This window comes from Doryrhamphus excisus, linkage group LG6, assembly GCF_037039965.1.
Source record: "Doryrhamphus excisus strain RoL-2023G ecotype Guam linkage group LG6, RoL_Dexc_Guam_v1.1, whole genome shotgun sequence".
Taxonomy (NCBI): Eukaryota; Metazoa; Chordata; class Actinopteri; order Syngnathiformes; family Syngnathidae; genus Doryrhamphus; species Doryrhamphus excisus.
In genome coordinates, this window is record NC_136362.1 from 2,870,864 (window position 1) to 2,897,847 (window position 26,984).

Sequence of the window (26,984 nt, forward strand, 5' to 3'; positions counted from 1 at the left end):
CTGTCTCGATCCAGATCTGCGCCCCTTTACAGAGAAATGAAAGTGAAACCTCTACACAGGGGAACGCCTTCCTGCCCCAAAACACGGAAGTAAACAAAATTTATCGTGAGCGCCATACCAGCACCAATAGTTAAATAAAATAAAAAATTAGGCTTTTATTTACACATTTAACATTATAAAACAAACTATTTTAGTTTTTACAGTACATTATCAACAATATAATAATTACATTGTAGTGCTAGATTCATAATGGTACATAATTCACCCGGAACCTTTGTGAGGGAAGTGGTTGCCACCCGGAAAGGTGTGCGTGAGGGTAAAGGGTTTTTTTGTTGTTGCTGCTGCTGAGAGTTCGCTGTTATGTCTCACGGAGCGAGGAGTGTAAGTTAATGTTCTGTAAACGAATAAAGTTCGTGTTTGTAAATAATAAATAATAATAATGTAAGTAATAAACAAAATGGAAATATGAGTGAGTATTTCTGAAATCACGCTTTCGTGTACCGATATTGTTCTACCCTGGGTATCAATAAAGTTTTTATTTGTATCCACCTTCCCCCCCCTTAGCAACCAAAGCAAGTGTACCGTCGCAACCATGGAGGAAAAACTGTCCCTAATGGAGACAACAGTCCCACAGCAGCAACAAGAACTCTTCGACGCCCGGATTCAACAACTAAAGTAACTTAACACTTAAATGGAGGAGTGAAAATAAGTTTAGTTTATTTTCCCGCGCTTTGACAACAGGAGAAGGGCGCTAATGCTAGCTTAGCTTGTCGACCATTTTTGAACAGCTTCATGCTAAATACCTAGAATAGTCAAAGTTAAAGTCTTATGAGTAAACTGGCTTGTTTTCTTGAACTTATCACTCAACAAATAATACATAATACTCACTTTATTATGCTTTAATAATTTTACGCTGTGACTCAAGTGAAGCCATTATGGCTGACTTGAATGTTCTGTCTACTAGATGTTCCATTGCAGCACTCTTGGCAGAGAATGAGATGTTTGAACGTTTTATCACCCGCCTGGACCCTGAGAGTCTGGGAGAGACCGGAACCCCTCAGCTGGACTGTGTGGTAAGCATATAAAGAGCTTTATACCCCGCAGCTCTTTTATTATTGGCCTCTGGCACATAAAAACAAATAGCAACCAGTGTTGGGCATGTTACTTTAATGTAACATCTATGTCTATGTGTGTATTGCCTGGTCAAGAGTCAAGGATGGGGGCGGATCTCTCAGTGCAACTTGCCCGATGGCCTTTTGCAACTGACGTTGGACCAGAAACTCAGCGTGGCGCAGCAGGAAGTAGCACAGGTGATACAAGACAAGGAGAAACGCAAACAGACATTTGAGAAAATGAAGGACAACTACAAGGTTAGTGCCACAGAGTAGAAAAAAAAAAAAAAAAAAAGCCACGCCATGTTTTCACCTCCTGTTCTGCCTTCAAGGCCTCCCTTAAAGAAACAGCGCAACAGCGAGCGGACATCCGGAAGGCTAAGAATGAACTGGAAGACCGACTCGGCAAACCAATGATGAAAGTGTTCAACACAAGAGAACCAGAGAAGGTGCTCCAGTACATCAGGACTAAGGTACATTATAGGTGTTTTTCTTTGCTTACCAGTGACTATCAGGTATTTTTTTAAAATGTAAAAATACTATATATCTGTGCAATACACTAACTTGTAGACACTAAAATGCATTTGTGGTACATCCTGTACATCACTACACCTGCAATTACTTTACTGAAGGGGTGTTTTCTATTCGAAATAATGAGATAAAAAGTCGAAATAACTAGATAGAAAGTCAAAATAACGAGACAAGTCAAAATAACAAGATAGAAAGTCGAAATGAGCTACAAAGTAGAAATTAATAGATAGAAAGTCAAAATAAAGAGATAGAAAGTCAAAATAAAGAGATAGTCGCAATAACAAGATAAAAAGTAAAAATAACGATTAAAAGTGGAAATAACGAGATAAAAAGTCAAAATAATGAGACAAAAAGTTGAAATAACAAGACAGAGTCAAAATAACGACAAAGTCAAAATAACAAGATAGATCGTCCAAATAAGGAGATACAAAGTCCAAATAACGAGGTAAAAAGTCAAAATTACGAGATAAAAAGTTGAAATTATGATATAGAAAGTCGAAATAACGAGATAGAAAGTCAAAATTATGAGATAGAAAGTCAAAATAAAGAGATAGAAAGTCAAAATAAAGAGATAGAAAGTCGAAATAAAGAGATAGAAAGTCGAAATTAGATAAAAAAGTAAAAATAACGAGATAGAAAGTCGAAATAACGAGATAGAAAGTCAAAATAACGAGACAAAAAGTTGAAATAACGAGACAGAGTCAAAATAACGACATAAAGTCGAAATAACAAGATAGATTGTCCAAATAAGGAGATAAAGTCCAAATAACAAGATAAAAAGTCAAAATTATGATATAGAAAGTCGAAATAACGAGATAGAAAGTCAAAATTATGAGATAGAAAGTCAAAATAACAAGCTAAAACATAGAAATGAATAGATAGAATAAAATAAGATAAAAAATAAAAATAACAAGATAAAAAAGTCAAAATAACGAGATAAAAAGTTGATGTCATGTCATGATGTGCTATATATATATATCACTATATTGACACTTACTATGGTACCCATTATGTCATTGGATGCTCATATCACCTCATACTTTGGTACGTAAAAAAAAATAAAATAAAATAAAAAAAATTAATTAAAAAAAATTAGGAAAGCAGGAAGTGAACAAATGTAACAGTTACTGATTTTAAAAAGTACCAGATGGAGGGGTAGGATTTAATAAGCTTTGCTTCTTCCTACTCCTTTTGGACATGTGGAACTGGGAACTGATTATGGGATGCATTCAATTGGAATCTGATGCATGTTCAAATGGAATAAAACCATTACAATTAGCTGAGTCATATTCATAAAAATTAATATTAATATATGAATTGGTGCCTTTCCTCCGCACAATCCAAGCAGGACACGCAGTGTCAGACTTTAAAACTGAAGATCCAAGCCCTGAAGGTGCAGCAGAAGAGGCTCCAGCAGCAGCTGCAGGAGAAGCGAGACCTGGGAAAAGCAGGACACGAGGTGGCGGGGGAGGGGGGGGGGGCAGGAGATGTGAAGTGCGATGATGTGAAGTTGATGGTTCGACAACCTTTTCCTTCTTCCGCGGCGCATCCAGGACATCTTCTTGGAGTACAGTGAACCCATGACAGACATCAACCTTGGAGATCTCCGGGTTAAACTTCTACAAGCTCAACGTGTCCTCAACTCTCACAAGGTAGCTCAACACACACCAGCTTGGCACTGCAGAGTCCTGGTTGTTTAAATATGTGGACAGGAGATGCTTCGGGATGTGACGCAGGAGTCCGTAGAACTCAGCAGCGACATCACAAGAAGAAAGGAGATGTTACAGAAAACAGAGGAGGAGATGCTACGTGCTGAAGAGGTTGTGGAACGCAGTTTTGGAGTATTACACTTGAAGACCTTGTCTAATTATTCCTCCTTGCAGGAACGTTTAAAGACCGAGACCCTCAACAAGCATCTGCGCCACCAGATGTCGGAGTACCAGGCGCCCGGCGTCGCTCAGTACATGCACGCCAAAAACGAGCACAAGAAACTGCAGCAGAGCGTCCGCACATGGCAGAGGAACGTCGATGTTGCTGAGGTGAGGCGGGTTTTTCGGCGTCGTTTATCGTTGTACGGTATTTTATATATTTCGGTATTGCGTCCCTTCTGCTCTGCTCAGATGACCTCAAAGACCAAATCCAGGAGCAAACCCCGAGGCGCTCCTGTAAACGGAGCAGATGTCGGAACAGTGAAGCTGCCACATATAGCATAGAATAGCATTTGACAGGAAGTGTAGTGTGGAGTTATGATTTTTTTTTTATTTAGAAATGAAAAAATAACCTTTGGGGTTCAAATATATATATGTCATTAATTATCATATTAATGATTCTTTTAAATATTAGTTGCTGGGTTGGGCTTCAAATCTTCCAGAAATCTTCAAAATTTGACACTCTGGAAATCAATAACAATAAATTTACATTTACTGGCAAACATAGTAAAGATGAAGATTCATCTTTCATAGGAAATCGTTTTTCAAAATGCACAAATACATTAAAAAAATTAATTTAATTTGTAATAATGGCAAATTAATTTACTGGAAGCTAATAACAAAAACAAACGAAATGAAAACTAAACTATAAAAGACAACATTTTATAGTTTTTTTTTTTTAAGTGAGGGATTAACAATGCCCGCAAGGCATGCTGGGTAGTCCAGCTTCAACAACAACAACAAACAATGAATCACTGGAGATCAAGAGTATTTTAACTTCCTGTTTACTTCTCCGACGACCGCCTCAACATGTTTTTGCCGTCAAGCAAAAATGTGACAAGCTACCCAGCATGCCTTGCAGATTATTACGACACTTGGCGGATTCAATGTGGCCCACAGGCTGCAGTTTGCCTACCGCTAGGCAGAGCGCTACATCAGGTGTGCCCAAAGTGCGGCTCAGGGGACATTTGGGGTCAAGGGCACATTGAATTTAACAACCAAAAAACAAAAAAAAGGATGATGTCATAATATTAAAAAAAAAACATGTCATAATTTTACAAAAACATAAATTTTAGCAGCCTAAAGTTGTATTATGAGAAACAAAATGAATTAAAATTAAATCGGGAAAAAGTTATCAGAATCAAGTCAAAATATGGTAATAAAGTCATAATTCCGAAAAGGAAATATAAGAAAGTAATTACATCATTAAAATAACCCAGCAGAAATGGGAACAAAATTGATAAAAAAATAAATCCAAATAAAGACAAAAACTAGATTTATTCAAATGGGGGCGGAGTCATAATTTTATGAGAAACTAACAATAAAATCCAGTTTGGAAAATGAGGTTGTGGAAGAAAGTTTTGTTAAGGTAATAAAGTCATAATAAGAAAAAAAAATCACAAATATGATTTAATATTTGAAAAGTAAAACAGATGTTTGTATTAATAATAGGCTTTTTCACCAATAATAAAAAGCTGAAATGCTGAAATATAATTTATGAATAAGTCTGGACTAATCTTTGCTTATGTTGCAATTGAGTGAATCAAACAGCAGGTTCAATGCCGCCATACGCTGTTCCAATAACTCTTCCTCAGACTGGACAAACTATTCCATTTATTGGAAAGGAGTCCCCGCAGGAACGGTTATGATGTTACATGCCTTGTATACAGTTACGTGTACGTGATGGTTTTATTTCAATATCGACGTCTTGGCGTCTTGATGTAGCATATCTGCTCCGTTCACAGCAACCGAATGAATGAATGAATGAATGACGGGAAAAATCTTCCAAGGCACTTTCACAAGCACATAGTACACTTCATAACAGTACACATTTATTCTACATTATCGGCTCTCTAAATATCAGTCAGTTTTAGTCTGGGGGGTATCAAACTCACTTATACTGTGGGCCGCATTGGCGTTACGGTTGAATGCAATAAAGAAGGTGAGAAACATTATTGAATTCAAGAAACAACTCATGGCAAAACAGGAAGGTAGTATTAAAGAGGAAGGTGTTGATCTTGCTGCCACATTGTGTTTTTTTGGTAACCTTCCTGTTTTGCCATGAGTTATTCCTTGAATTCAATAATGAAGGTGAGAAACATTATTGAATTCAAGGAATAACTCATGGCAAAACAGGAAGGTTACAAAAAACACAATGTGGCAGTGAGATCAAGACTTTAATACAACCTTCCTGTTTTGCCATGAGTTATTCATTGAATTCAATAAAGAATTTGAGAAACAACTCATGGCAAAACAGGAAGGTGGTATTAAAGTCTTTTTTATAACCTTCCTGTTTTGCCATGAGTTATTCCTTGAATTCAATCAAGAATATGAGAAACATTGAATTCAAGAAACAACTCATTGCAAAACAGGAAGGTGGTATTAAAGAGGAAGGTGTTGATCTCGCTGCCACATTGTGTTTTTTGGTAACCTTCCTGTTTTGCCATGAGTTATTCCTTGAATTCAATAAAGAAGGTGAGAAACATTATTGAATTCGAGAAACAACTCATGGCAAAATATAAAGGTGGTGTTAAAGAGGAAGGTCTTTATCTCGTTGCCACATTGTGTTTTTTTGTAACCTTCCTGTTTTGCCATGAGTTATTCCTTGAATTCAATAAAGAAGGTGAGAAACATTGTTGAATTCGAGAAACAACTCATGGCAAAACAGGAAGGTGGTATTAAAGTCTTGATCTCACTGCCACTTTGTGTTTTTTGTAACCTTCCTGTTTTGCCATGAGTTATTCCTTGAATTCAATAAAGAATATGAGAAACATTGAATTCAAGAAACAACTCATGGCAAAATATGAAGGTGGTGTTAAAGAGGAAGGTCTTGATCTCGTTGCCACATTGTGTTTTTTGGTAACCTTCCTGTTTTGCCATGAGTTATTCCTTGAATTCAATAAAGAAGGTGAGAAACATTATTGAATTTGAGAAACAACTCATGGCATTTTTTTAAATAAAAATAACAAGTTAGTCATTGAGAAATCTACGCAGCTTTTGACGAGTACACACGCGCGCGTAAACCTTGCAAATCCAATCGTCGTAGCGTTAGGATGAAGTTCTCCAAAACAACCTGCAGAGATTTAAATACACAAATGGACACTCAAATGGAACTCACGTGCTTGCTCAAAGGCACGTGAGAACCCTCGTTTTCCCGGTTTTCTCATCCATTCTAATCCCAGCATGGAATATCACGGTCCATCTTTTTGGAGAGGCTAAATGGTGCCAACTAAACTACACGGCGTTCCGCAAACGTGCGAATACAGTATTTCATATTTACTTCAGATGTACATAAAAAGTATCATGGCGCTATCATGAAGTAGTGGTTTTTCTCCGAGTGGGTGGTTTTTCTCCGAGCCGGTTGTGGTCACAGCAGCTTCACGATGGCGAAGATGTTCGAGGCAGGTGACATCGCCGTTCATCGGAACAGCCGGCGAATCAGGTCACCCCGATTTGGGGCCTCAGTGGTAAACGTGGTACATGCACGTACATGGCGTGTATTTCAGGTAGTACTACTATGCGTTACGGGAAGCATTTGTGATTTGGTTACCTATGAAGAATAATTCCACTACGGCGTCCGCGGAAGTTGCTTCCATTGCAAGGTTTACATGGTGCAGGATTTGTCCAACGGATCCTGAGTGACAGCAGACTGGTGCGGTATCTGGCCGGACTTGGGCACAAGCACGGGTTTGGGTCTCAAAGCGGGCGGCTTGAGCTGCACTCCCATGCGAGGTGTCGCCGTCGTCGTCGCCACCGCCGCCGCCGGTTTGAAGGTGCTCATGGAATCGCTGGCGCTGCGGCGGAACGGCGGCTCGGTGTTGGCGGCGGACCTCAGCACCACGCCGTGGATAGGAGCGCCGAGGGACTCGCTGGAGCTGGCCGGCGTGGGGGTTTGACGCTGCTCCAGGGTGTCGAGCACCACGTCGGGGGCGTGCTTGGACGAACTCTGGCGCTCCAGCTCACGAAGCTCGTTCAGAGCCGTGTTCATGGTTTCTTCTATGTCCTGAAGGAGTGGAGATAGGTTCAATATCAGAACAAGAATAAGGCGGTGATGATGTAACAGGAAGTGACAAAATGCGAAATTACAAAGCACCCAGCATGCATTGCATATTTGAAGTGAGTAACCTCTGCCATGCAAAGCTTCGTTATGGATCCTTGCATGATCCTAAAACTTCATTTTCTATGCCGCTTATCCTCACTAGGGTCACCGGGGTATGCTGGAGCCTATCCCAGCCGGGGCCGATTACACCCTTCACTGGTCGCCGGCCAATCACAGCGCTCCTAAAGCCATGGGTGTTCCCAAACACTGGGATGGATCCCTGTGGTTTAAACATGACCACTAGTTCTAGTTCTAAGGTCCGGGGTAGGGGGGCGGCCCTGGTCTAGGATTCCTGCTTATGTCCCATATGCAGATCGCTAACGTAGCTAACTGGTGATCCCAATGTGTCAAGCGTGTAGTTAGCACACAAAGACACAGTAGCAGAAGACAGGGACTGACTAGATTGTTACAAGGCCGGGGGGCGGGGCAGGGGGGCTTTGACGGTGGAGGGAGCTGCGGTCACGTCGCCGCTCGTCCCGCGCTGACCTGTGCGATGGTCTCCGGGTCCAGCGTCTTGCCGCCGTGGTGGTGATGGTGATGGTGGTGGTGATGGTGGTCGCTAAAGCCTGTGTACTGGCCCGACGAGGTGGAGCGGCGGATGGGCGGGCTTTCCGTTTTCTTCAGGGACTCGTGGCGACTGATGTTGGTGAGACTGCCGTGACCGGTGCGGCGCCGGCGCTCCGGGCTATCCACGGGCAAGTGGTTGCGACTCCGTAGAATGTCACGTGGACTGAAGTGGCCCAGGACTGGCGAGCCCGTCTCGGGGGTGCCTCCGTGTGCAGGGTGACCCTGCTGGGAGGGATGGACCTTGCAGTGGACATCGCTGGGGCGGGCGGGAGGGCGGCGTGATGGCGGCTCGGACCTTTTTCTGTGCCTGCTGGAAAAGGAAAGGAACATGGGCTCATCCTTTAGGGAAAATACTTGACTAATACTTGAATAATGACTACAATAACCCTTATTAACCCCTTAACAGCAGGGTCTCAAACATGTGGCCCGCGGGCCAAATGTGGCCCGCAGGACACTAGTTTGAGGCCCCCGCCTTGATATGAAAGTTTAATGTTAGTGCGGCCCGCGCAAGTTTGATATGGATGCTGTATGGCAGGGGTCACAAACATGCGGCCTGCGGGCCACTAGTTTGAGGCCCCCGCCTTGATATGAAAGTTTAATGTTAGTGCCCCCCGCGTAAGTTTGATATGGATGCTGTATGGTATCATGTACCCAGAAAAAATTATTACGTTTGATTAATGTTCATGTTAAAGGTTAAATAACTGTTAATAGTTATCCTCCCTATTTGTGTGGAAGTGGTAAGTTTTTGGCTATTTAAGTTTAAAGGAAATAACTCGAATGCTACCGTTTAGGTCGCTAGCGCTCTAGTTTGCGAGTTAGCATGTGTCTCAAGACCCTGCAGTTGCGCAATATGTTGCAAAAAAAAAAAAAAAAGTGACTATAGTCGTGTTTTGTCATGTCTACAGGGCTCTAATAATGCTTTGTTCATTTTAATATGAAAAAAATAATTTGTCTACCCACCAACTATATGTGGTTTCTTAAGTTTTTATTATTTGCCGTTTTATTATTATTATTATATTTATTTATTACTGATTGATTGATTTTCTTTGTTTATTTTTCATCTTATTTTATGTAGATTAATCATTATTAAAATAGTGGATGTTCCGTCATGGCGCAGAGCTGGATGGAGAGAAAAACAACTGTAGTAACTATTGGTAGCTGCAGGGGGCGTAGTCTGCTTGAACATGTTACACTGGAATGAGGGGTACTGCCACTAAGCTCCATCACCACCAGCTCAGGCAATATTTATTATGACTACTAATAAAATAATAATAATAATAATACTGTACATCTTAAATATATCTAAATATGCAAGACTGGGATAGTGAATATTCTAGAAAAGCTAAAAGGGCTCAACGGCAAATGTGAAGCGGAGGCAGTGTGGTTAGGGAATGTGTGTGTAACACGTTTCAAGGTCACCAAATGGAGCAATGAGGAAGTAGAAGAGCAGCGGAGACCAAATACACGCACGTGACTAACTCCTGCTGACAAAAATACTGCATGTGCTGCACCATTAGCAATAGGAATTGTCTTTTTTTTGGGTGGGGGGGGTATCAAACCCACTTAAAGACAAACTTAAAGAGGAAGGTCTTGATCTCGTTGCCACATTGTGTTTTTTAGTAACCTTCCTGTTTTGCCATGAGTTATTCCTTGAATTCAATAAAGAATATGAGAAACATTATTGAATTCAAGAAACAACTAATGGCAAAATATGAAGGTGGTGTTAAAGAGGAAGGTCTTGATCTCGTTGCCACATTGTGTTTTTTAGTAACCTTCCTGTTTTGCCATGAGTTATTCCTTGAATTCAATAAAGAATGAGAAACATTATTGAATTCAAGTAACAACTAATGGCAAAATATGAAGGTGGTGTTAAAGAGAAAGGTCTTGATCATGTTGCCACATTGTGTTTTTTAGTAACCTTCCTGTTTTGCCATGAGTTATTCCTTGAATTCCATAAAGAATATGAGAAACATTATTGAAATCAAGAAACAACTCATGGCAAAATATGAAGGTGGTGTTAAAGAGGAAGGTCTTGATCTCGTTGCCACATTGTGTTTTTTAGTAACCTTCCTGTTTTGCCATGAGTTATTCCTTGAATTCAATAAAGAAGGCGAGAAACATTATTGAATTTGAGAAACAACTCATGGCAAAATATGAAGGTGGTGTTAAAGAGGAGGGTGTTGATCTCGCTGCCACATTGTGTTTTTTGGCAACCTTCCTGTTTTGCCATGAGTTATTCCACATTGGTGTTATGGTTGCCCACACAAGGTATTGTATTGTTTAATTTAAGATATATGTAGTATCCGGTGGAACATTCGTCCACACGTGTGGTACCAACCTGGATATGAAGGCCTCAGAGATCCTGGCGTCAGGCATCGAACTGATGTCTTTTCCCGAGCATTTCTCCTCGCCGGCGTGGCCGCTGCCGGCCTCGCTGTCGGCCTTCTGACTCAGAGTGTCTGAGAAGTTGTCGTCTCTGAGACACCAGACATGGAAACAGAAAAAGACGAGGAAGTGATGAACGGATTGGTTATTTCTGTGCTTTCGGAATATCGGAATATAGTTGCTGGCTCGCAAGTAAATGAGCGCAAGGTCAAGTCCTGATTCAAAACAGCATTTATAAAGCGTTCATTAGATGAAGCGTTGAAATGGTCTCGGTGACGCACGCTTTATTACGAGCTCTTTTATGGGATTATGTGAAGATGCTGCACTCGTGCTTTTTCCTGCTTTAAGAGAGCAGGATGTGACGGGCTCTACCCGGACGGCAGTAAATCCTACTGCTCTTTTCATTAAGCAAGACTACGTCAGCGCTGCCCCCCCCCCCCCCCTCCTGCTGATTTACGAATACAGGCACAAGAGACAGGACATGAGCGCAGCAAGAAGTCCAAATGGCCATTTTGTGGGCAATCGGAGTGAATATGCTTCTATGCTAACAAGACTGAATCAATTCACCAGGCAGCTTTGTGATCTGGGAGTATCACATCGCTAAAGAGGGACCGACCACAATCTAATGAGAGCATGAACAATTCTACCTCTAGACGGCGTGGAATTTTGTCTCTCCAAAAATTTTACTTCTACCTCTCGTTGACGACGTCATTCTTGACGTCACTGTTACCAAAAAACACAATGTGGCAGCGAGATCAAGACCTTCCTCTTTAATACCACCTGCCTGTTTTACCGCGAGTTATTCCTTGAATTCAGTAAAGAAGGTGAGAAACATTATTGAATTCAAGAAGCAACTCATGGCAAAACAGGAAGGTGAGAAACATTATTGAATTCAAGAAACTACTTCCTGTTTTGCCATGAGTTATTCCTTGAATTCAATAAAGGTGAGAAACACAAAATTCAAGAAACAAGTTTTGAATTCAAGTTTTGCCATGAGTTGTTTCTTGAATTCAATAATGTTTCTCACCTTTATTGAATTCAAGGAATAACTCATGGCAAAACAGGAAGTAGTTTCTTGAATTCAATAATGTTTCTCACCTTTTTTATTGAATTCAAGGAATTACTCATGGCAAAACAGGAAGTTGTTTCTTGAATTCAATAATGTTTCTCACCCTCTGGCAAAACAGGAAGTTGTTTCTTGAATTCAATAATGTTTCTCACCTTCTTTATTGAATTCAAAGAATAACTCATGGCAAAACAGGAAGTTGTTTCTTGAATTCAATGTTTCTCACCTTCTTTATTGAATTCAAGGAATAACTCATGGCAAAACAGGAAGGTGGTATTAAAGAGGAAGGTCTTGATCTCGCTGCCACATTGTGTTTTTTGGTAACCTTCCTGTTTTGCCACGAGTTATTCCTCGAATTCAATAAAGAAGGTGAGATACATTATTGAATTCAAGAAACATGAGTTATTCCTTGAATTCAATAAAGAATATGAGAAACATTACTGAATTTGAGAAACAACTCATGGCAAAACAGGAAGGTGGTATTAAAGAGGAAGGTCTTGATCTCGCTGCCAGATTGTGTTTTTTTGGTAACCTTCCTGTTTTGCCATGAGTTATTCCTTGAATTCAATAAACAATGTGAGAAACATTATTGAATTCGAGAAACAACTCATGGCAAAACAGGAAGGTGGTATTAAAGTCTTGATCTCGCTGCCACATTGTGTTTTTTGGTAACCTTCCTGGTTTGCCATGAGTTATTCCTTGAAGTCAATAAAGAATATGAGAAACATTATTGAATTCAAGAAACAACTCATGGCAAAACAAGAAGGTGGTATTAAAGAGGAAGGTCTTGATCTCGCCGCCACATTATGTTTTTTTGGTAACCTTCCTGTTTTGCCATGAGTTATTCCTTGAATTCAATAAAGAAAGTGAGAAACATTATTGAATTTGAGAAACAACTCATGGCAAAACAGGAAGGTGGTATTAAAGAGGAAGGTCTTGTACAGTCCATCTCCATCATTCATGCTCTCATCAGGTTGCCGTCTGTGCACACAAGTTACTCACATGTCTTGGACCACGATATACTGGTGTGGCACCAGGCCATCGATGCCGTTGTGCCGCCCCTCCCACCAGTCTTCCGACGCCCGCTGATACAGCAGCAGCGAGGCGCCCTTCTTGAAGGACAACTCCCTGGAAGAGCGCCCGACGTAATCAAACTTGGCGATGGCTTCAATCGGCTCGCCCTCTGTCGACATAAGCGTGTTAGACAGGTCAGGTGACATCCGGAAGACACTGATATCGTCACGTATGACGCGTGTCGGAAAGTTGGCGTTAGGTCTGATGCTCTGCTGCAGATGTTCGCACACGTGGATGCGAGTGTGACAGCTGGCGCACGTGGCGTTGAAGAGTGCCGACTGCGTGAGCCGGGTCGGTTATTTTAGCTCCAGCAACACAGCCCGAGCCTGGAGGAAGTAACGCACACGCTATTTATAGACGCCGGTGAGAAGGGACCGAGACTCGGGGGCATGACCGTGTGTGGATTATTAGATTGGGCTGATAACCGTACAGGCGGACCCCGGGATCACCCACGGGGGAAATAAACACGGACAATTAGCTTCCGTGGTAGTTTAGCATGCCGCTGGTAATTCAATGTAATATTGTAATTGGACTCTTCAACCTCAGTTAGCGTGTTTTTTGGTTAACATTCAAAAAAAAAAGTTATGCCTCGGTTTGAGTACACTTTCTGGTTAGCGTACAATATTGGCATGTCGTTAATACACTGCACGAGTCTTTCCTTGTTAGCGTCCTAGTCACTAGATGAGGAAATGACAACCGGAAATCAGCTGCCTTACTTTGCTCGTCATATTTCCAAAAACATATTTTTATGGTTTTACATACATTAAACTATTATAAATGCATATGAATGATCATCATGAAACTAATAATAATAATATCGGAAGATACCAGTATAATCTACCCGTCTGATTTTATTGTGTACAGTGGAACCTCAGTTAGCGTGTTTTTTTGGTTAACATTAAAAAAAAAGTTATGCCTCGGTTTGAGTACATTTTCTGGTTAGTGTACAATATGGCACACATCTTGGCGCGGGTCCTTCCTTGTTAGCGTCCTAGTCACTAGATGAGGAAATGACAACCGGAAATCAGTTTCCTTACTTTGCTCGTCATATTTCCAAAAACATATTTTTATGGTTTTTATATACATTAAACTATTCTAAATGCATATGAATGATCATCATGAAACTAATAATAATAATATCGGAAGATACCAGTATAATCTACCCGTCTGATTTTATTGTGTACAGTGGAACCTCAGTTAGCGTGTTTTTTTGGTTAACATTAAAAAAAAAGTTATGCCTCGGTTTGAGTACATTTTCTGGTTAGTGTACAATATGGCACACATCTTGGCGCGGGTCCTTCCTTGTTAGCGTCCTAGTCACTAGATGAGGAAATGACAACCGGAAATCAGTTTCCTTACTTTGCTCGTCATATTTCCAAAAACATATTTTTATGGTTTTACATACATTAAACTATTATAAATGCATATAAATGATCATCATGAAACTAATAGTAATAATAATAACGGAAGATACCAGTATAATCTACCCGTCTGATTTTATCGTGTACAGTGGAACCTCAGTTAGCGTGTTTTTTTTGGTTGACATATAAAAAAAAGTTATGCCTCAGTTTGAGTACATTTTCTGGTTAGTGACTGATGCTAACCAAGGTTCCACTCCAACATGATTTTATCCAAATTCCCACGTAATTCTTTCACTGAAACCAACATTTATTTGCGTGTTGCCAAAAATGTTGTAATTTAAAAAAAGCGGAAAGATGGCAAAAATACAGGTTTTATTTTTAAGACGTGTAGCAAAGCCTGTTCTTTGTTGAACTATCAGCCATCAACACAGACAAATACCGGGAGTCAGTCTGTCTGCTCATTTCTACCGCCGTTGGTCCAACGAGCGCTACAGCAACACAGGGCTAAAAATAGCATCTTTGTTCCTCCCTAACCCCCCCACCCCCACACTCCCCCCCATATCTCACTTCAAGTCAGAAGCGGAGTCCCTGGACAGTTGCAGCCTTACCCAAGCACACATCCTCTCTGGCACCGTTGATATGAAAGTTTAATGTTAGTGCGGCCTGCGCAAGTTTGATACGGATGCTGTATGGTATCATGTACCCAGAAAAAATTATTACGTTTGATTAATGTTCATGTTAAAGGTTAAATAACTGTTAATAGTTATCCTCCCTATCCATGTGGAAGTGGTAAGTTTTTGGCTGTTTAAGTTGAAAGGAAATAACTTGAAGGCTACCGTTTAGGTCGCTAGCGGTCTAGTTTGCGAGTTAGCATGTGTCTCACGATCGTGCAGTTAAAAAAAAAAGTATAAATGTGATTAATAATGCTTTGTTCATTTTAATGTGAAAAAAATTATTTGTCTACCCAACAACTATTTGTGGTTTCTTAAGTTTTTATTATTTGCCGTTTTATTATTATTATTATATTTATTTATTACTGATTGATTGATTTTATTCTTGATTTGTTTATTTATTTTTCATCTTAATAAAAAAATTATTATTAAATTATCAATAAATTATTATAATATAATATAAATAAATATATTCTATAAATATATATTATATTATTAATTTTTATTAAATTATTAATAAAAAAGCAAAGTTTTAAAAATTTTTACAAATGACAGAAATGCTAAAAAAAATTCCAAAAGAATTCCAAAATGGGACCCTAAGCTTAACGACATGGTTTCTCCTTCTCTAGTCGTTCCTGACCCAACGGAGACTAAAAAAATGTTGAGGCGTTCCGAGGAGGCTGAAACGTTGGAATGCTAACACTAAAAGGCGGGATTAGCTGCGGTGAGCTGGGTTTAACCCCGAGGAAGGTACACGTGACCTGCATGTTTCATTTAACCCAGTACCTATTATTATATTATTGTAGTATTACAGTATTAATATACGTATGGAAAAATAATGGCTGCAATATACTGCATGTCTTTACTCACCATCCTCACTGGTGTGCGTCTCTGCTCCCCCCTCGTTGTCAACTTCCTCCAGGGCTCCATGCTCACTGTAGGGACTCTCACTAAGGGGGGGGGGACACAAGCGAACAAACTCTTAGAATGTATAATATGAGGATTACCCCCCCCATCATCATCTGTGGTTTGGCCTCCTTTTTCCTACATGGTGTCCGTCTGACATCATGGGAGAGGTGGCAAACGTATCTCTGTAGAATAGATTACCCCCTAACTGCCGGGCCCCCGCCGCCCCCCCCCCCCGCCTTTTTTACAAGACGCCAAGAGGAGAAATCTCCCAGGGGCTTGCTGAAAGTGTGCATTCGTGACCGAGATGCTTCATGAGCTCCAATCCGGGCGGGGCGGGGCGGAGCGGTTGGGGGGTGCGGGGACCCGAGAGCAGGGGACACGCGTGAGTACAAGGTATGACCACCTCATCACGCCCCCTGCATCCAGTCATCATTTCACGCCCCTCCCCCGGTTTTGCTATGTGGCTCTACTCAGCGCGCCCGCAAGGCATGCAGGTGAAGGTTTAACTGCAAGCCTTTAGATAATTGATTCTTCTCGTGGACCGAGGGTGTCCAATGTGCGGCCCCGGGTGGCATTTGCAGCCCGCAGCTGTTCTTTATTGCCTACATTAAAAAAAATAATACAAGTTGTAATTTAAGGCCCTTTAAGGCCGGCCCTTTAAGGATGGAGCTTTAAGGCTGGCCCTTTAAGGATGGAGCTTTAAGGCCGGCCCTTTAAGGCCCTTATAATAATAATAATAATAAATGATATGAAGAAAGTTAAAATAGTGGTAGTAATTTTACTAAAATACCCAGCGTAATAAACTGTCCAAAAATATTGCAATTTTACTACAATAAACTCATAATATCATAAGGAAAATTATATAATTTAGTAGCATAAAGTCAAAATATTTGAAGAAAAAAAGTATGTTTTTTTTTAATATTAATATTAGAAAGAAAACAAAACTAAAAAATATGTTTTGATAATTAAATTAATTTTAAAAAGATGAACGTTCATTTACCAATAGTCTCCTCCCGCCATGCACTTTTCATAGACGGGCCCATCCAGCTCTTTGGCGTCAGGGAAGATGGTCTCCTGGTGGATGATGATGGTCTTGATGATCTCGTTGACGTGGGCCTGACAGGAGACCTGGTCCTGACTCTCTGGTGTGGGCATGAGTGTGGGGCCAAAGCAAATGGCCAAGTTGTACGGGTCCATCATGTTCTCGTCGCTGTACTGCGACAGGCTGGGAAGAACACGTGAAAAAGGATAACAGGTTATTTGAATGGGAGCGTTTACAAACTGGTGCTAATGCTAACTAATGCTAAAGTGGTGCTAATCAACTTACTGGTTGAGGAATGCAAAGAGGTAGCGCATCACGACGAGGACTGATCTGGGAATGGTCAGGAGGATCTTTCGGATGTACAAAGCTCTCTCGTAGAGGTTGTCCATTCCTAGAGGAACATGTGTGGAAGCACTTGAGAACCTCCACACCAGCGCCCGGCCCCCAGCGCCCGGCCCCCAGCGCCCGGCCCCCAGCGCCCGGCCCCCAGCGCCCGGCCCCCAGCGCCCGGCCCCCAGCGGCCGGTCCCCAGCGCCCGGCCCCCAGCGCCCGGCCCCCAGCGCCCGGCCCCCAGCGCCCGGCCCCCAGCGCCCGGTCCCCAGCGCCCGGTCCCCAGCGCCCGGCCCCCAGCGGCCGGTCCCCAGCGCCCGGCCCCCAGCGGCCGGTCCCCAGCGGCCGGCCCCCAGCGCCCGGCCCCCAGCGGCCGGCCCCCAGCGGCCGGTCCCCAGCGCCCGGCCCCCAGCGCCCGGTCCCCAGCGCCCGGTCCCCAGCGCCCGGCCCCCAGCGCCCGGTCCCCAGCGCCCGGTCCCCAGCGCCCGGTCCCCAGCGCCCGGCCCCCAGCGCCCGGTCCCCAGCGCCCGGTCCCCAGCGCCCGGCCCCCAGCGCCCGGTCCCCAGCGCCCGGTCCCCAGCGCCCGGTCCCCAGCGCCCGGTCCCCAGCGCCCGGTCCCCAGCGCCCGGTCCCCAGCGCCCGGTCCCCAGCCCCCGGTCCCCAGCGCCCGGTCCCCAGCCCCCGGTCCCCAGCGCCCAGGCACCAGCCCCCGGTCCCCAGCGCCCAGGCACCAGCCCCCGGTCCCCAGCCCCCGGTCCCCAGCGCCCAGCGCCCAGGCACCAGCCCCCGGTCCCCAGCGCCCAGGCACCAGCCCCCGGTCCCCAGCGCCCAGGCACCAGCCCCCGGTCCCCAGCGCCCAGGCACCAGCCCCCGGTCCCCAGCGCCCAGGCACCAGCCCCCGGTCCCCAGCGCCCAGGCACCAGCCCCCGGCCCCCGGTCCCCAGCGCCCAGGCACCAGCCCCCGGTCCCCAGCGCCCAGGCACCAGCCCCCGGTCCCCAGCGCCCAGGCACCAGCCCCCGGTCCCCAGCGCCCAGGCACCAGCCCCCGGTCCCCAGCGCCCAGGCACCAGCCCCCGGTCCCCAGTGCCCAGGCACCAGCCCCCGGCCCCCGGTCCCCAGTGCCCAGGCACCAGCCCCCGGCCCCCGGTCCCCAGTGCCCAGGCACCAGCCCCCGGTCCCCAGCGCCCGGTCCCCGGTCCCCAGCGCCCGGCCCCCAGACCCCGGCCCCCAGACCCCGGCCCCCAGCGCCCGGTCCCCAGACCCCGGCCCCCAGCGCCCGGTCCCCAGACCCCGGCCCCCAGCGCCCGGTCCCCAGACCCCGGCCCCCAGCGCCCGGTCCCCAGACCCCGGCCCCCAGCGCCCGGTCCCCAGACCCCGGCCCCCAGTACTCGATGCCCGGCCCCCGGTGCATATTCCTCAATGAAAGACTGGAGTAGCTGCAGTGCTGCTGGGAAACTCAACAAGAGGCCATGAATTGGAATCTTAGCTGGGGAATGTAAACAGGACAAGTGTGCTCAAGTACCCCCAGGAACACAGACAACCCACACCAAGCCACCCATGTAATATGCTGCAGGCTGAAAAAGACCACCCAGACAGTCACGAGGTAATAAAATGTGACCGACCACATCCTGGTCACATACAGACAGAATGTCAATGAAAAGGGGGGCCTCGACTGACTAAATGAAAACCCAGTCCTTTTGTACTTGGAATCTCCACAATGAAGCCAATGATGCGGTAGAAAAACCCAATGAATGCCTGCCTCACTCACGGTGCACCAAAACACAACAACATGGACTGCATGCAGAACACAGCACGGAAGACGGATGCTCTTACGGATGCAGGAGAGGAGGTCATTGAACCTCTCTTTTGGGAAAAGAGGGTTCTCCAGACCTCTGAAGTACAGTTTAAGAACCCCGGCCACCGAGTTGATGTCGTGGTTGCTCTCATCATCCGTCAGAGGGTCATTGCCTTTAACACAGAAGCATGAACCGGATCAAGCGGAGGGAGATTCCGGTGCTAATTAAAGGCATCGCGTTCACATCACGTTTGGAACTAAATTGGGACCGGATGGCTCGGGTCTTGCGTACCTCTCTCGAATGAGTTCTTGATGTCATTGACTTCCAGCTGGGATCCAGACACTCGGAATATTCCCTGATGTTGGAGGCCTGCACAGACGCAAACAAACAGTTTTTAAAGTCACATTTTCCTCAAAGTATCCCAGAATAGAAGAGTCCTTCATCGTCATTGGAACAAATACTCCCAACGTTCCTAATCAAGGATTATTCCCATTAACATTGACTTTAAACTGGGATTAGGGTTTAACGGCAGGGCAAGGTTGAACATGGAGAATAATTAGCCTGCAGTTAGGATAAACTTAGGATAAATGTACTCCTTGCTGACTTTATTGCCATATTTTCCACAGTATTCCCGTAATATAACGACTCAAATAGACAAAAAATAAAATAAAAAACTTGAAATACTTCTATGCTAGGACTACTACGTTATGCTAGCCATAGCATTTCAGTATGTGGAATCAAACTATGGAATGAGTAAGGAAATCGAACAATGCACAACAATGAGCCAATTCAAGAAACAATACAAGCAGTTGTTTGCTAAATAAAAGGATGATAAAATTAAATAAAATTAAATAAAATTAAATAAAATTAAATAAAAGTAAAAAAAAAAAATCTATAAAACTATATTAGGAAAGCAGGAAATGTACTCCTTGGTGACTTTATTGCCATATTTTCCACAGTATTCCTGTAATATAACGACTCAATTACGACTCAAATAGACAAAAAATAAAATAAAATAAAAAAACTTGAAACGCTTCTATGCTAGGACTACGTTAAAAAGCCATAGCATTTCAGTATGTGGAATCAAACTATGGAATGGATTGAGTAAGGAAATAAAAAAATTAAAATTAAATAAAATTAAATATAATTAAAATTAAATAAAATTAAAATTAAAAAAATAAAAATTAAAACAAAAAAATTCTATAAAACTATATTAGGAAAGCAGGAAGTGAACAAATGTAACAGTTACTGATTGTAAAAGTACCAGATGGAGGGGTAGGATTTAATAAGCTTTGCTTCTTCCTACTCCTTTTGGACATGCGGAACTGGGAACTGATTATGGGAAATTAAACCATTACCATTGCCAATATTTCAATATATAAACACGCTTACTGTATATTTATTATGCATTGTTTTCACCCATAATATGACATTTATATTTTGCAAAAATTACTGCAGTTTTGTTTTCCTTGTTAAACTCTGTTTTTAGAATGCGTGTAAGGGGTTGAGTGCCACCCTTTGGACACCCCCGGTTTCTATGTAGTTTGACCAACTGACCAAAGCATACGTTCCTTGTGCCTGCAGCAACGTGATGGTCTTCAGGAACAATCCAGGACTCGGTTTCTGGACAGTAGACTACCGCTAAAAAAAAAAAAAACTCACCGTACAAGTTTATGTAGCGAACGCAGCTTTCAACCACACAAGGAATCGCTTGGCCCGAGTCCTTTTGACGGAAAGGAGATAAGTGTAACTATTCAATTTAGCTAATCAGTCACTGACTACTTCCTGTCTGTGTTTTAACATTTGCGTGATGGGGTTCGTTAAGAAAAACACAAAATAACCCCCCCCCACATTATAAACACAAACCCCTAAAAATTTTATTGCAAATGTGAAAACACAATTTCATAGTAACAGGAAGGGATCAACTACACAAACATGCACATCTTAAGGAACTAGTGTGTTCAAGAGGAAGTGCGGGTTAGTTAGTGAGTTAGTTAGCGAGTTAGCTAGCATGCTGACTCATCCAGATTCGACACGATCAGCTGCAGTTAGCCTTCACTACCAGTACCTTGGTCTATGGAATACCGGACTTAACTCCCAACAAGTCAGCATATGATTACTGGTACGAGGCGCTACTAAGTCATGTCTAAGTCGTATATAAGTCTAATCACATCAAATGATCATTTATGATCGGGAATCAATTCTATGAAGATGTATTCGCCAAATGCACTTAGATGCGGGCCGCACTCTCGTTCTGATTCTGTGCCAGGCGCCGCTACTGAAGATGATCAGAAAGGCGGTGCAAGCTTTTCTTGCGTTTACGGGTCTCGAGGGTCTTCACAGTCCGGTAGAGTCTGCCGATGCCGTGGCTATAAAGTGTTGGAGTTGGAGCCGCTGATGCGGTGATCATTTCATACAGCAGGATTAGGTCATTGTGGACTTGGGTTACGATGCGGGACCACTCTTATAAAGGTCTATGTTAGACACTTCATTTAAGCCTCGGCCTAAACAGAGCATCAATTGGCTGTATTTGCCGTGACAAGGCCGTGACGCTGGAGACCACTCTGAGCATCAACTGTCTGTATTTGCCGTGACAAGGCCGTGACAAGGCCGTGACCAGGACGTGACCAGGACGTGACAAGGCCGTGACCAGGACATGACAAGGCCGTGACCAGGATGTGACAAGGCCGTGCTCAGGCCGTGATGCTTGAGGCCACTCCGAGAATCAACTGTATTTGCCGTGACAAGGACGTGACAAGGCTGGAACCACCAGGCCGGGACAAGGCCGTGACAAGGCTGTGACCAGGACGTGACCATGACGTGACCATGACGTGACCAGGCCGTGACCAGGCCGTGACAAGGCTGTGACGCTGGAGGCCACTACGAGCATCAACTGGCTGTATTTGCCGTGACAAGGATGTGAGAAGGATGTGAGAAGGACGTGACCAGGACGTGACAAGGCCGTGACCAGGACGTGACCAGGACGTGACCAGGCCGTGACCAGGCCGTGACGCTGGAGGCCACTACGAGCATCAACTGGCTGTATTTGCCGTGACAAGGATGTGAGAAGGACGTGACCAGGACGTGACAAGGCCGTGACCAGGATGTGACAAGGCTGTGACCAGGACGTGACAAGGCTGTGACCAGGCCGTGACCAGGACGTGATGCTGGAGGCCACTACGAGCATCAACTGGCTGTATTTGCCGTGACAAGGATGTGACCAGGACGTGACCAGGACGTGACCAGGACGTGACAAGGACGTGACCAGGCCGGCACCAGGCCGTGACAAGGCCGTGACAAGGCCGTGACAAGGCCGTGACAAGGCCGTGACGCTGGAGGCCACTCCGAGCATCAACTGGTTGTATTTGCCGTGACAAGGCCGTGACCAGGCCGTGACCAGGCCGTGACCAGGCCGGCACCAGGACGTGACCAGGCCATGACCAGGCCGTGACCAGGCTGTGACCAGGCCGTGACCAGGCCGTGACAAGGACAGGACAAGGCCGTGACCAGGCCGTGACCAGGCCATGACGCTGGACGCCACTCAGATTATTTTGTCCCAATCGACAGCCTCATAATGAAGATTATACACCGGAACGGCAGGTTTTCCACAAAATAAAATCATATTAGGATTTTTTCAAATCTGCAAATATTAGTGATCTTCCTGTTTGTTATTGTGTTTTTACTGGAGGAGGTAAAACAAATACGTGTTTTGATAGCGACAGGAAGTAGTATTTGACACAAACATCTTTGTAATGCAGACCGGCCATAACCAAGGGCGGAACATAACACAAACACACAAAACACACAAAACACATTCAGCTTTGGCGAAAGCAGGCAAGCGGTTGGCGGCGCCCTACGATGCGTCGAGGCGTCTAACCTGGTGACGGGCATGTGAGTTCCGTCGTCCGCGGCTACGGACAGGCGTTGCAAAGGAGACAGAAAGAAGCAAGACCCAAAGATTAGAACCACAGCAGGTGCTCACCAAAGCTTTGAACCGCAAAGAAGCGGACGCCATTTCCTCCGTACAAAGTCCGCTCGGCGGCGATTTAACGGGAATTGACCGAAACGACCATGTTAGCCCTTCTACTATTCCCACGCTAACGCTACACCTTGGGTGCAGACAGTTATTTAGCATGTTAACTGAAGCTTGAAGGGGTTTCGGGGGCGGGGGGGGTCCTGTGAAAATGGCCGGAAAGCTGGAGCAAAAGAGGGAAAAATAAGGAGGCGGGAGCAACGTGGAGCGAGCGGTGCGGTAATCAAGTACCTTGATGTACGACTCCATATTCCCGTTAAATAACCGAACATTAAAAACAGAGCGGGGTCGAGCCCGGCGGGGGCCAGTGTGGGTTTTGAACACGCCGTTGGGGTGTCTAGGATATAAAAAGTACATTAGAAGAGAAGATGACTCAAGTTCGAGATCAATAATTCATAATTAATCCGATTAATTATCTGCTCAATCCGATTCCAGGACAGGGGTTCCTCGTGTTAGAACCAGTTCCGTTCTCAAATGTCTTTTTATTTACAAGTCATTTTAATTTTTTTATTTACTTTCTACAATTTCATAACATATTTTTAATGTATTTTTATTTTTTTATACTTAAGTCATTTTAATTTATTTGTATGATTTTTATTTTTATTTTTCTTTATTTTTTTTTACACCTTAATTGAAGTGCATTTGTTTTCCTTTTTTCCTTTTATATTTATTCCCTCATTTATTTATTTTATTTATTTATTATTATTATTTAAGTCAAACCAGGCAATAATATTATAACTTTTTCCCAAACATAATTTTCCAAAAATTCATTCGTTTCTCATAATATTACAACTTTTTTTTGCTTTAATATTTAAACTTATGCTACTAAAAAGACATTTTTCCTCTTAATATGATGGCTATTATTATTATTATTTAAGTCAAACCAGGCAAATGTTTTTTGTTTTTGTTTTTTTTAAATCAGCCATCTTTTGAAACATCCATTGAATTCAACTTTCTTATTTTATTCCAATAATATTATTATTTTTCCCCAAACATAATTTTCCAAAAATTCATTTGTTTCTCATAATATTACAACTTTTTTTTTGCTTTAATATTTAAACTTATGCTACTAAAAAGACATTTTTCCTCTTAATATGATGGCTTATTTATTATTATTATTATTTAAGTCAAAACCAGGCAAATGTATTTTTTTTTAAAACATAATTTTCCAAAAAATTCATTTGTTTGTTTTTCATAATATTCCAACTTTTTTTTGCTTTAATATTTAAACTTATGCTACTAAAAATACATTTTTTCTCTTAGTATGATGGCTATTATTATTGGCTATTATTATTATTATTTTTCTTCTTACGTTACCACTGTTTTCTCTTAATATTTTGGATTTATTCTCATAAAAAGACAGCTGCTAATTTTCGATTTTTTTCTTGTAATAATGACACTAAACATCCCATAATATTTGGACTTTATTCTCATTATTTATTTATTTTTTTACTTTATTTTTTAATATTTCTTTTTTGTTTTTATTCTACTAAAATGAGGTTATTTTTCCCAATTATTGCTGTATGGCAGCACAAACGTATTAATGCGAGAAGAGGTCTCACTCTGACCTTCTGTTTCCGTTCCAAACCAATTAAGGATACCGCGTTATGAAAGTGTGACTCCGATGCAGTAAAAGTATCAGTATCGGAGACTTAAGAGTACGCGTGGCCTCCTCGGACATGAATGAAGATGTGCTTTACCTTGTCGTCATGTAGTCGGCTCTGTGGCCTGCAGAGATAAAGCAGAATGAAGATGCTTGGTGATGATGTCTGTGAGGTCCTTGGAGAAACATGATGGTGTTCGTCGTAGAAAGGAAATATCTAGCGGAAGGTCAGCAAGGAGAAGCAAGCGTACCGTCGCCAAGTGTCCTCTTCAGCAAATCATGTTTGGCCTGCAGTTTGGAGATCAGGTTGCTGCCCTCCAAAAACTCACGGAATTTCTGGAAAAACATTTGAGTGATTATTCATGGACCCAATCATCATTTATTATTATTATTATTATTATTATTAATACAACTAAGGCCAAAGTATAGACGAAGACTTTCTGAACTTTGATCAGAACTGAGAACATGTCCATCTTCACAATGCAAGAAGAAAAGCAGTAAGGATTACATCCTGGGATTAGGATGTACTACCTTCACCCTTACAGATGGGGGGGAGGAAGGGAGGAAGGAAGGAAGGAAGGAAGTGAGGGAGGGAGGGAGGAGGGAAGAAGGAGTGAAGGAAGGAAGGGAGGCAGGAAAGGAGGAAGGAGGGAAAGAAGGAAGGAAGGGAGAGAGGGAGCAAGGAATGACGGACATAAGGGGGGGAGGAAAGAAGGGAGGAAGGGAGAGAGGGAGCAAGGTAGGACGGAAGGAAAGGAGGAAGGAAGGGAGCTAGGAAGGACGGACATGAGGGAGGAAGGAAGGAAGGGAGGAAAGGAGAGAGGGAGCAAGGAAGGATGGACATAAGGGAGGGAGGGAGGAAGGAAGGATGGACATAAGGAAGGAAGGAAGGAAGGAAGGGAAGGAGGGATGGAAGGACGGACATAAGAGAGGGAGGGAGGGAGGGAGGGAGAGAGGGAGCAAGGAAGGACAGATATAAGGGAGGAAGGGAGAGAGGGAGCAAGGTAGGACGGAGGGAAAGAAGGAAGGAAAGGAGAAAGGAAGGAAGGGAGCAAGGTAGGACGGAGGGAAAGAAAGAAGGAAAGGAGGAAGGAAGGAAGGAAGGAAGGAAGGAAGGGGGCAAGGGAGCAAGGAAGGACGGACATAAGGGAGGGAGGAAGGAAGGGAGAGAGGGAGCAAGGTAGGACGGAGGGAAAGAAGGAAGGGAGGAAAGAAGGAAGAAAGGGAGGAAAGGAGAGAGGGAGCAAGGAAGGATGGACATAAGGGAGGGAGGAGGGAGGAAGGAGGGAAGGAAGGAAGAGAGGGGGCAAGGAAGGACGGACATAAGGGAGGGAGCAAGGAAGGACGGACATAAGGGAGGGAGGAAGGGAGAGAGGGAGCAAGGTAGGATGGAGGGAAAGAAGGAAGGAAAGGAGCAAGGAAGGACGGTGGGAAAGAAGGAAGGGAGGAAAGAAGGAAGGAAGGAAGGGAGGAAAGGAGAGAGGGAGGAAGGAAGGGAGAGAGGGAGCAGGTAGGACGGTGGGAAAGAAGGAAGGGAGGAAGGAACGGAGGGAGGAAAGGAGAGGAGAGAGGGAGCAAGGAAGGATGGACATAAAAGAGGGAGGGAAGAAGGAAGGGAAGGAGGGACGGAAGGAAGGGAGAGAGGGGGCAAGGAAGGACGGACATAAGGGAGTTAGGGAGGAAGGGAGAGAGGGAGCAAGGAAGGATGGACATAAGGGAGGGAGGGAGGGATGAAGGAAGGAGAGAGGGAGGAAGGGAGAGGGGCAAGGAAGGATGGACATAAAAGAGGGAGGGAGGAAGGAAGGAGAGAGGGAAGAAGGAAGGGAAGGAGGGACGGAAGGAAGGGAGAGAGGGGGCAAGGAAGGACAGACATAAGGGAGTTAGGGAGGAAGGGAGAGAGGGAAAAAGGGAGGAAGGGAGAGAGGGAGCAAGGAAGGATGGACATAAGTGAGGAAGGGAGGGAAGGAGGGAAGGAAGGAAGGAGGGAAGGAAGTAAGGAGGGAAGGAAGCAAGCAAGCAAGCAAGCTCATTTGTACGTTGGTGCCATGCATGACGCTGATCTGTCCAGGTTTGTTCCCCAGGTGGACCAACCATGAAGTAGAACTGTTCCGTCTCCTGTTGGTTGGCCCTCCTCTTGGCGATGCTGGGTTTGCTGAGGTACGTCTCCGACACGGCGGACCGGACCGACTCCGTGGATCTGCTGTGGTGGAAGCACTCGGACACGTCGTAGTCCTCGATGGTCACCATGTCCTGGATGGTGGTGAGGGTGGCCTCCGAGGTCTTTTTCACCTGGGAACCAATCAGACGACAGTAAGAAGTAAGAAAACCGACTGGCAACCTGAAATCCGCCCAATCTTACCTCTTCGTTTTCGATCTTCAGAGTCGCGAGGCGAGACTGCAGCTGCTGGAACCTCAGTACGAGTTCCCCGTTCACGGGAGGCTGCACCGAAATCTGACACACCTGAGAACATCCACAG

The 26,984-nt window shown here is 44.1% G+C and overlaps 2 protein-coding genes across 15 annotated transcripts in view; one reads left to right on the forward strand and one right to left on the reverse strand.

Moving 5' to 3' along the window:
* Nucleotides 1–26,752, forward strand: part of cfap263 (cilia and flagella associated protein 263) — a 29,538-nt gene extending 2,786 nt beyond the window's left edge. For 2 of the 8 annotated variants that reach the window (XM_058087587.2, XM_078791129.1), the window contains exons 2-9: nucleotides 565–675; nucleotides 965–1,073; nucleotides 1,209–1,370; nucleotides 1,445–1,585; nucleotides 2,989–3,102; nucleotides 3,197–3,295; nucleotides 3,356–3,463; nucleotides 3,527–5,049. In XM_058087587.2, coding sequence (XP_057943570.2) covers nucleotides 593–675; nucleotides 965–1,073; nucleotides 1,209–1,370; nucleotides 1,445–1,585; nucleotides 2,989–3,102; nucleotides 3,197–3,295; nucleotides 3,356–3,463; nucleotides 3,527–3,856 — 1,146 coding nt within the window. In that variant the 5' untranslated portion in view covers nucleotides 565–592 and the 3' untranslated portion in view covers nucleotides 3,857–5,049. Of the gene's footprint in view, nucleotides 1–5; nucleotides 382–564; nucleotides 676–964; nucleotides 1,074–1,208; nucleotides 1,371–1,444; nucleotides 1,586–2,988; nucleotides 3,103–3,196; nucleotides 3,296–3,355; nucleotides 3,464–3,526; nucleotides 5,050–15,423; nucleotides 15,545–26,588 lie in introns of those variants that run through there. The other 6 variants (XR_013627472.1, XM_078791133.1, XM_078791132.1 and 3 more) reach the window with 6 other exon arrangements.
* The window catches only part of srgap1a (SLIT-ROBO Rho GTPase activating protein 1a), a 52,519-nt gene continuing 30,600 nt past the window's right edge, over nucleotides 5,066–26,984 (reverse strand). The window contains exons 8-22 of one of the 7 annotated variants that reach the window (XM_078791122.1): nucleotides 26,867–26,968; nucleotides 26,599–26,796; nucleotides 24,759–24,843; nucleotides 24,605–24,632; nucleotides 22,749–22,782; nucleotides 20,534–20,594; nucleotides 19,163–19,240; nucleotides 18,909–19,043; nucleotides 17,031–17,136; nucleotides 16,704–16,928; nucleotides 15,665–15,744; nucleotides 12,691–12,871; nucleotides 10,576–10,713; nucleotides 8,157–8,544; nucleotides 5,066–7,574 (exon numbers count right to left, since the gene is read on the reverse strand). In XM_078791122.1, coding sequence (XP_078647248.1) covers nucleotides 7,176–7,574; nucleotides 8,157–8,544; nucleotides 10,576–10,713; nucleotides 12,691–12,871; nucleotides 15,665–15,744; nucleotides 16,704–16,928; nucleotides 17,031–17,136; nucleotides 18,909–19,043; nucleotides 19,163–19,240; nucleotides 20,534–20,594; nucleotides 22,749–22,782; nucleotides 24,605–24,632; nucleotides 24,759–24,843; nucleotides 26,599–26,796; nucleotides 26,867–26,968 — 2,238 coding nt within the window. In that variant the 3' untranslated portion in view covers nucleotides 5,066–7,175. Of the gene's footprint in view, nucleotides 7,575–8,156; nucleotides 8,548–10,575; nucleotides 10,714–12,690; nucleotides 12,872–15,664; nucleotides 15,745–16,703; nucleotides 16,929–17,030; nucleotides 17,137–18,908; nucleotides 19,044–19,162; nucleotides 19,241–20,097; nucleotides 20,595–22,748; nucleotides 22,783–23,135; nucleotides 23,242–24,604; nucleotides 24,633–24,758; nucleotides 24,844–26,598; nucleotides 26,797–26,866; nucleotides 26,969–26,984 lie in introns of those variants that run through there. The other 6 variants (XM_058087573.2, XM_078791121.1, XM_058087572.2 and 3 more) reach the window with 6 other exon arrangements.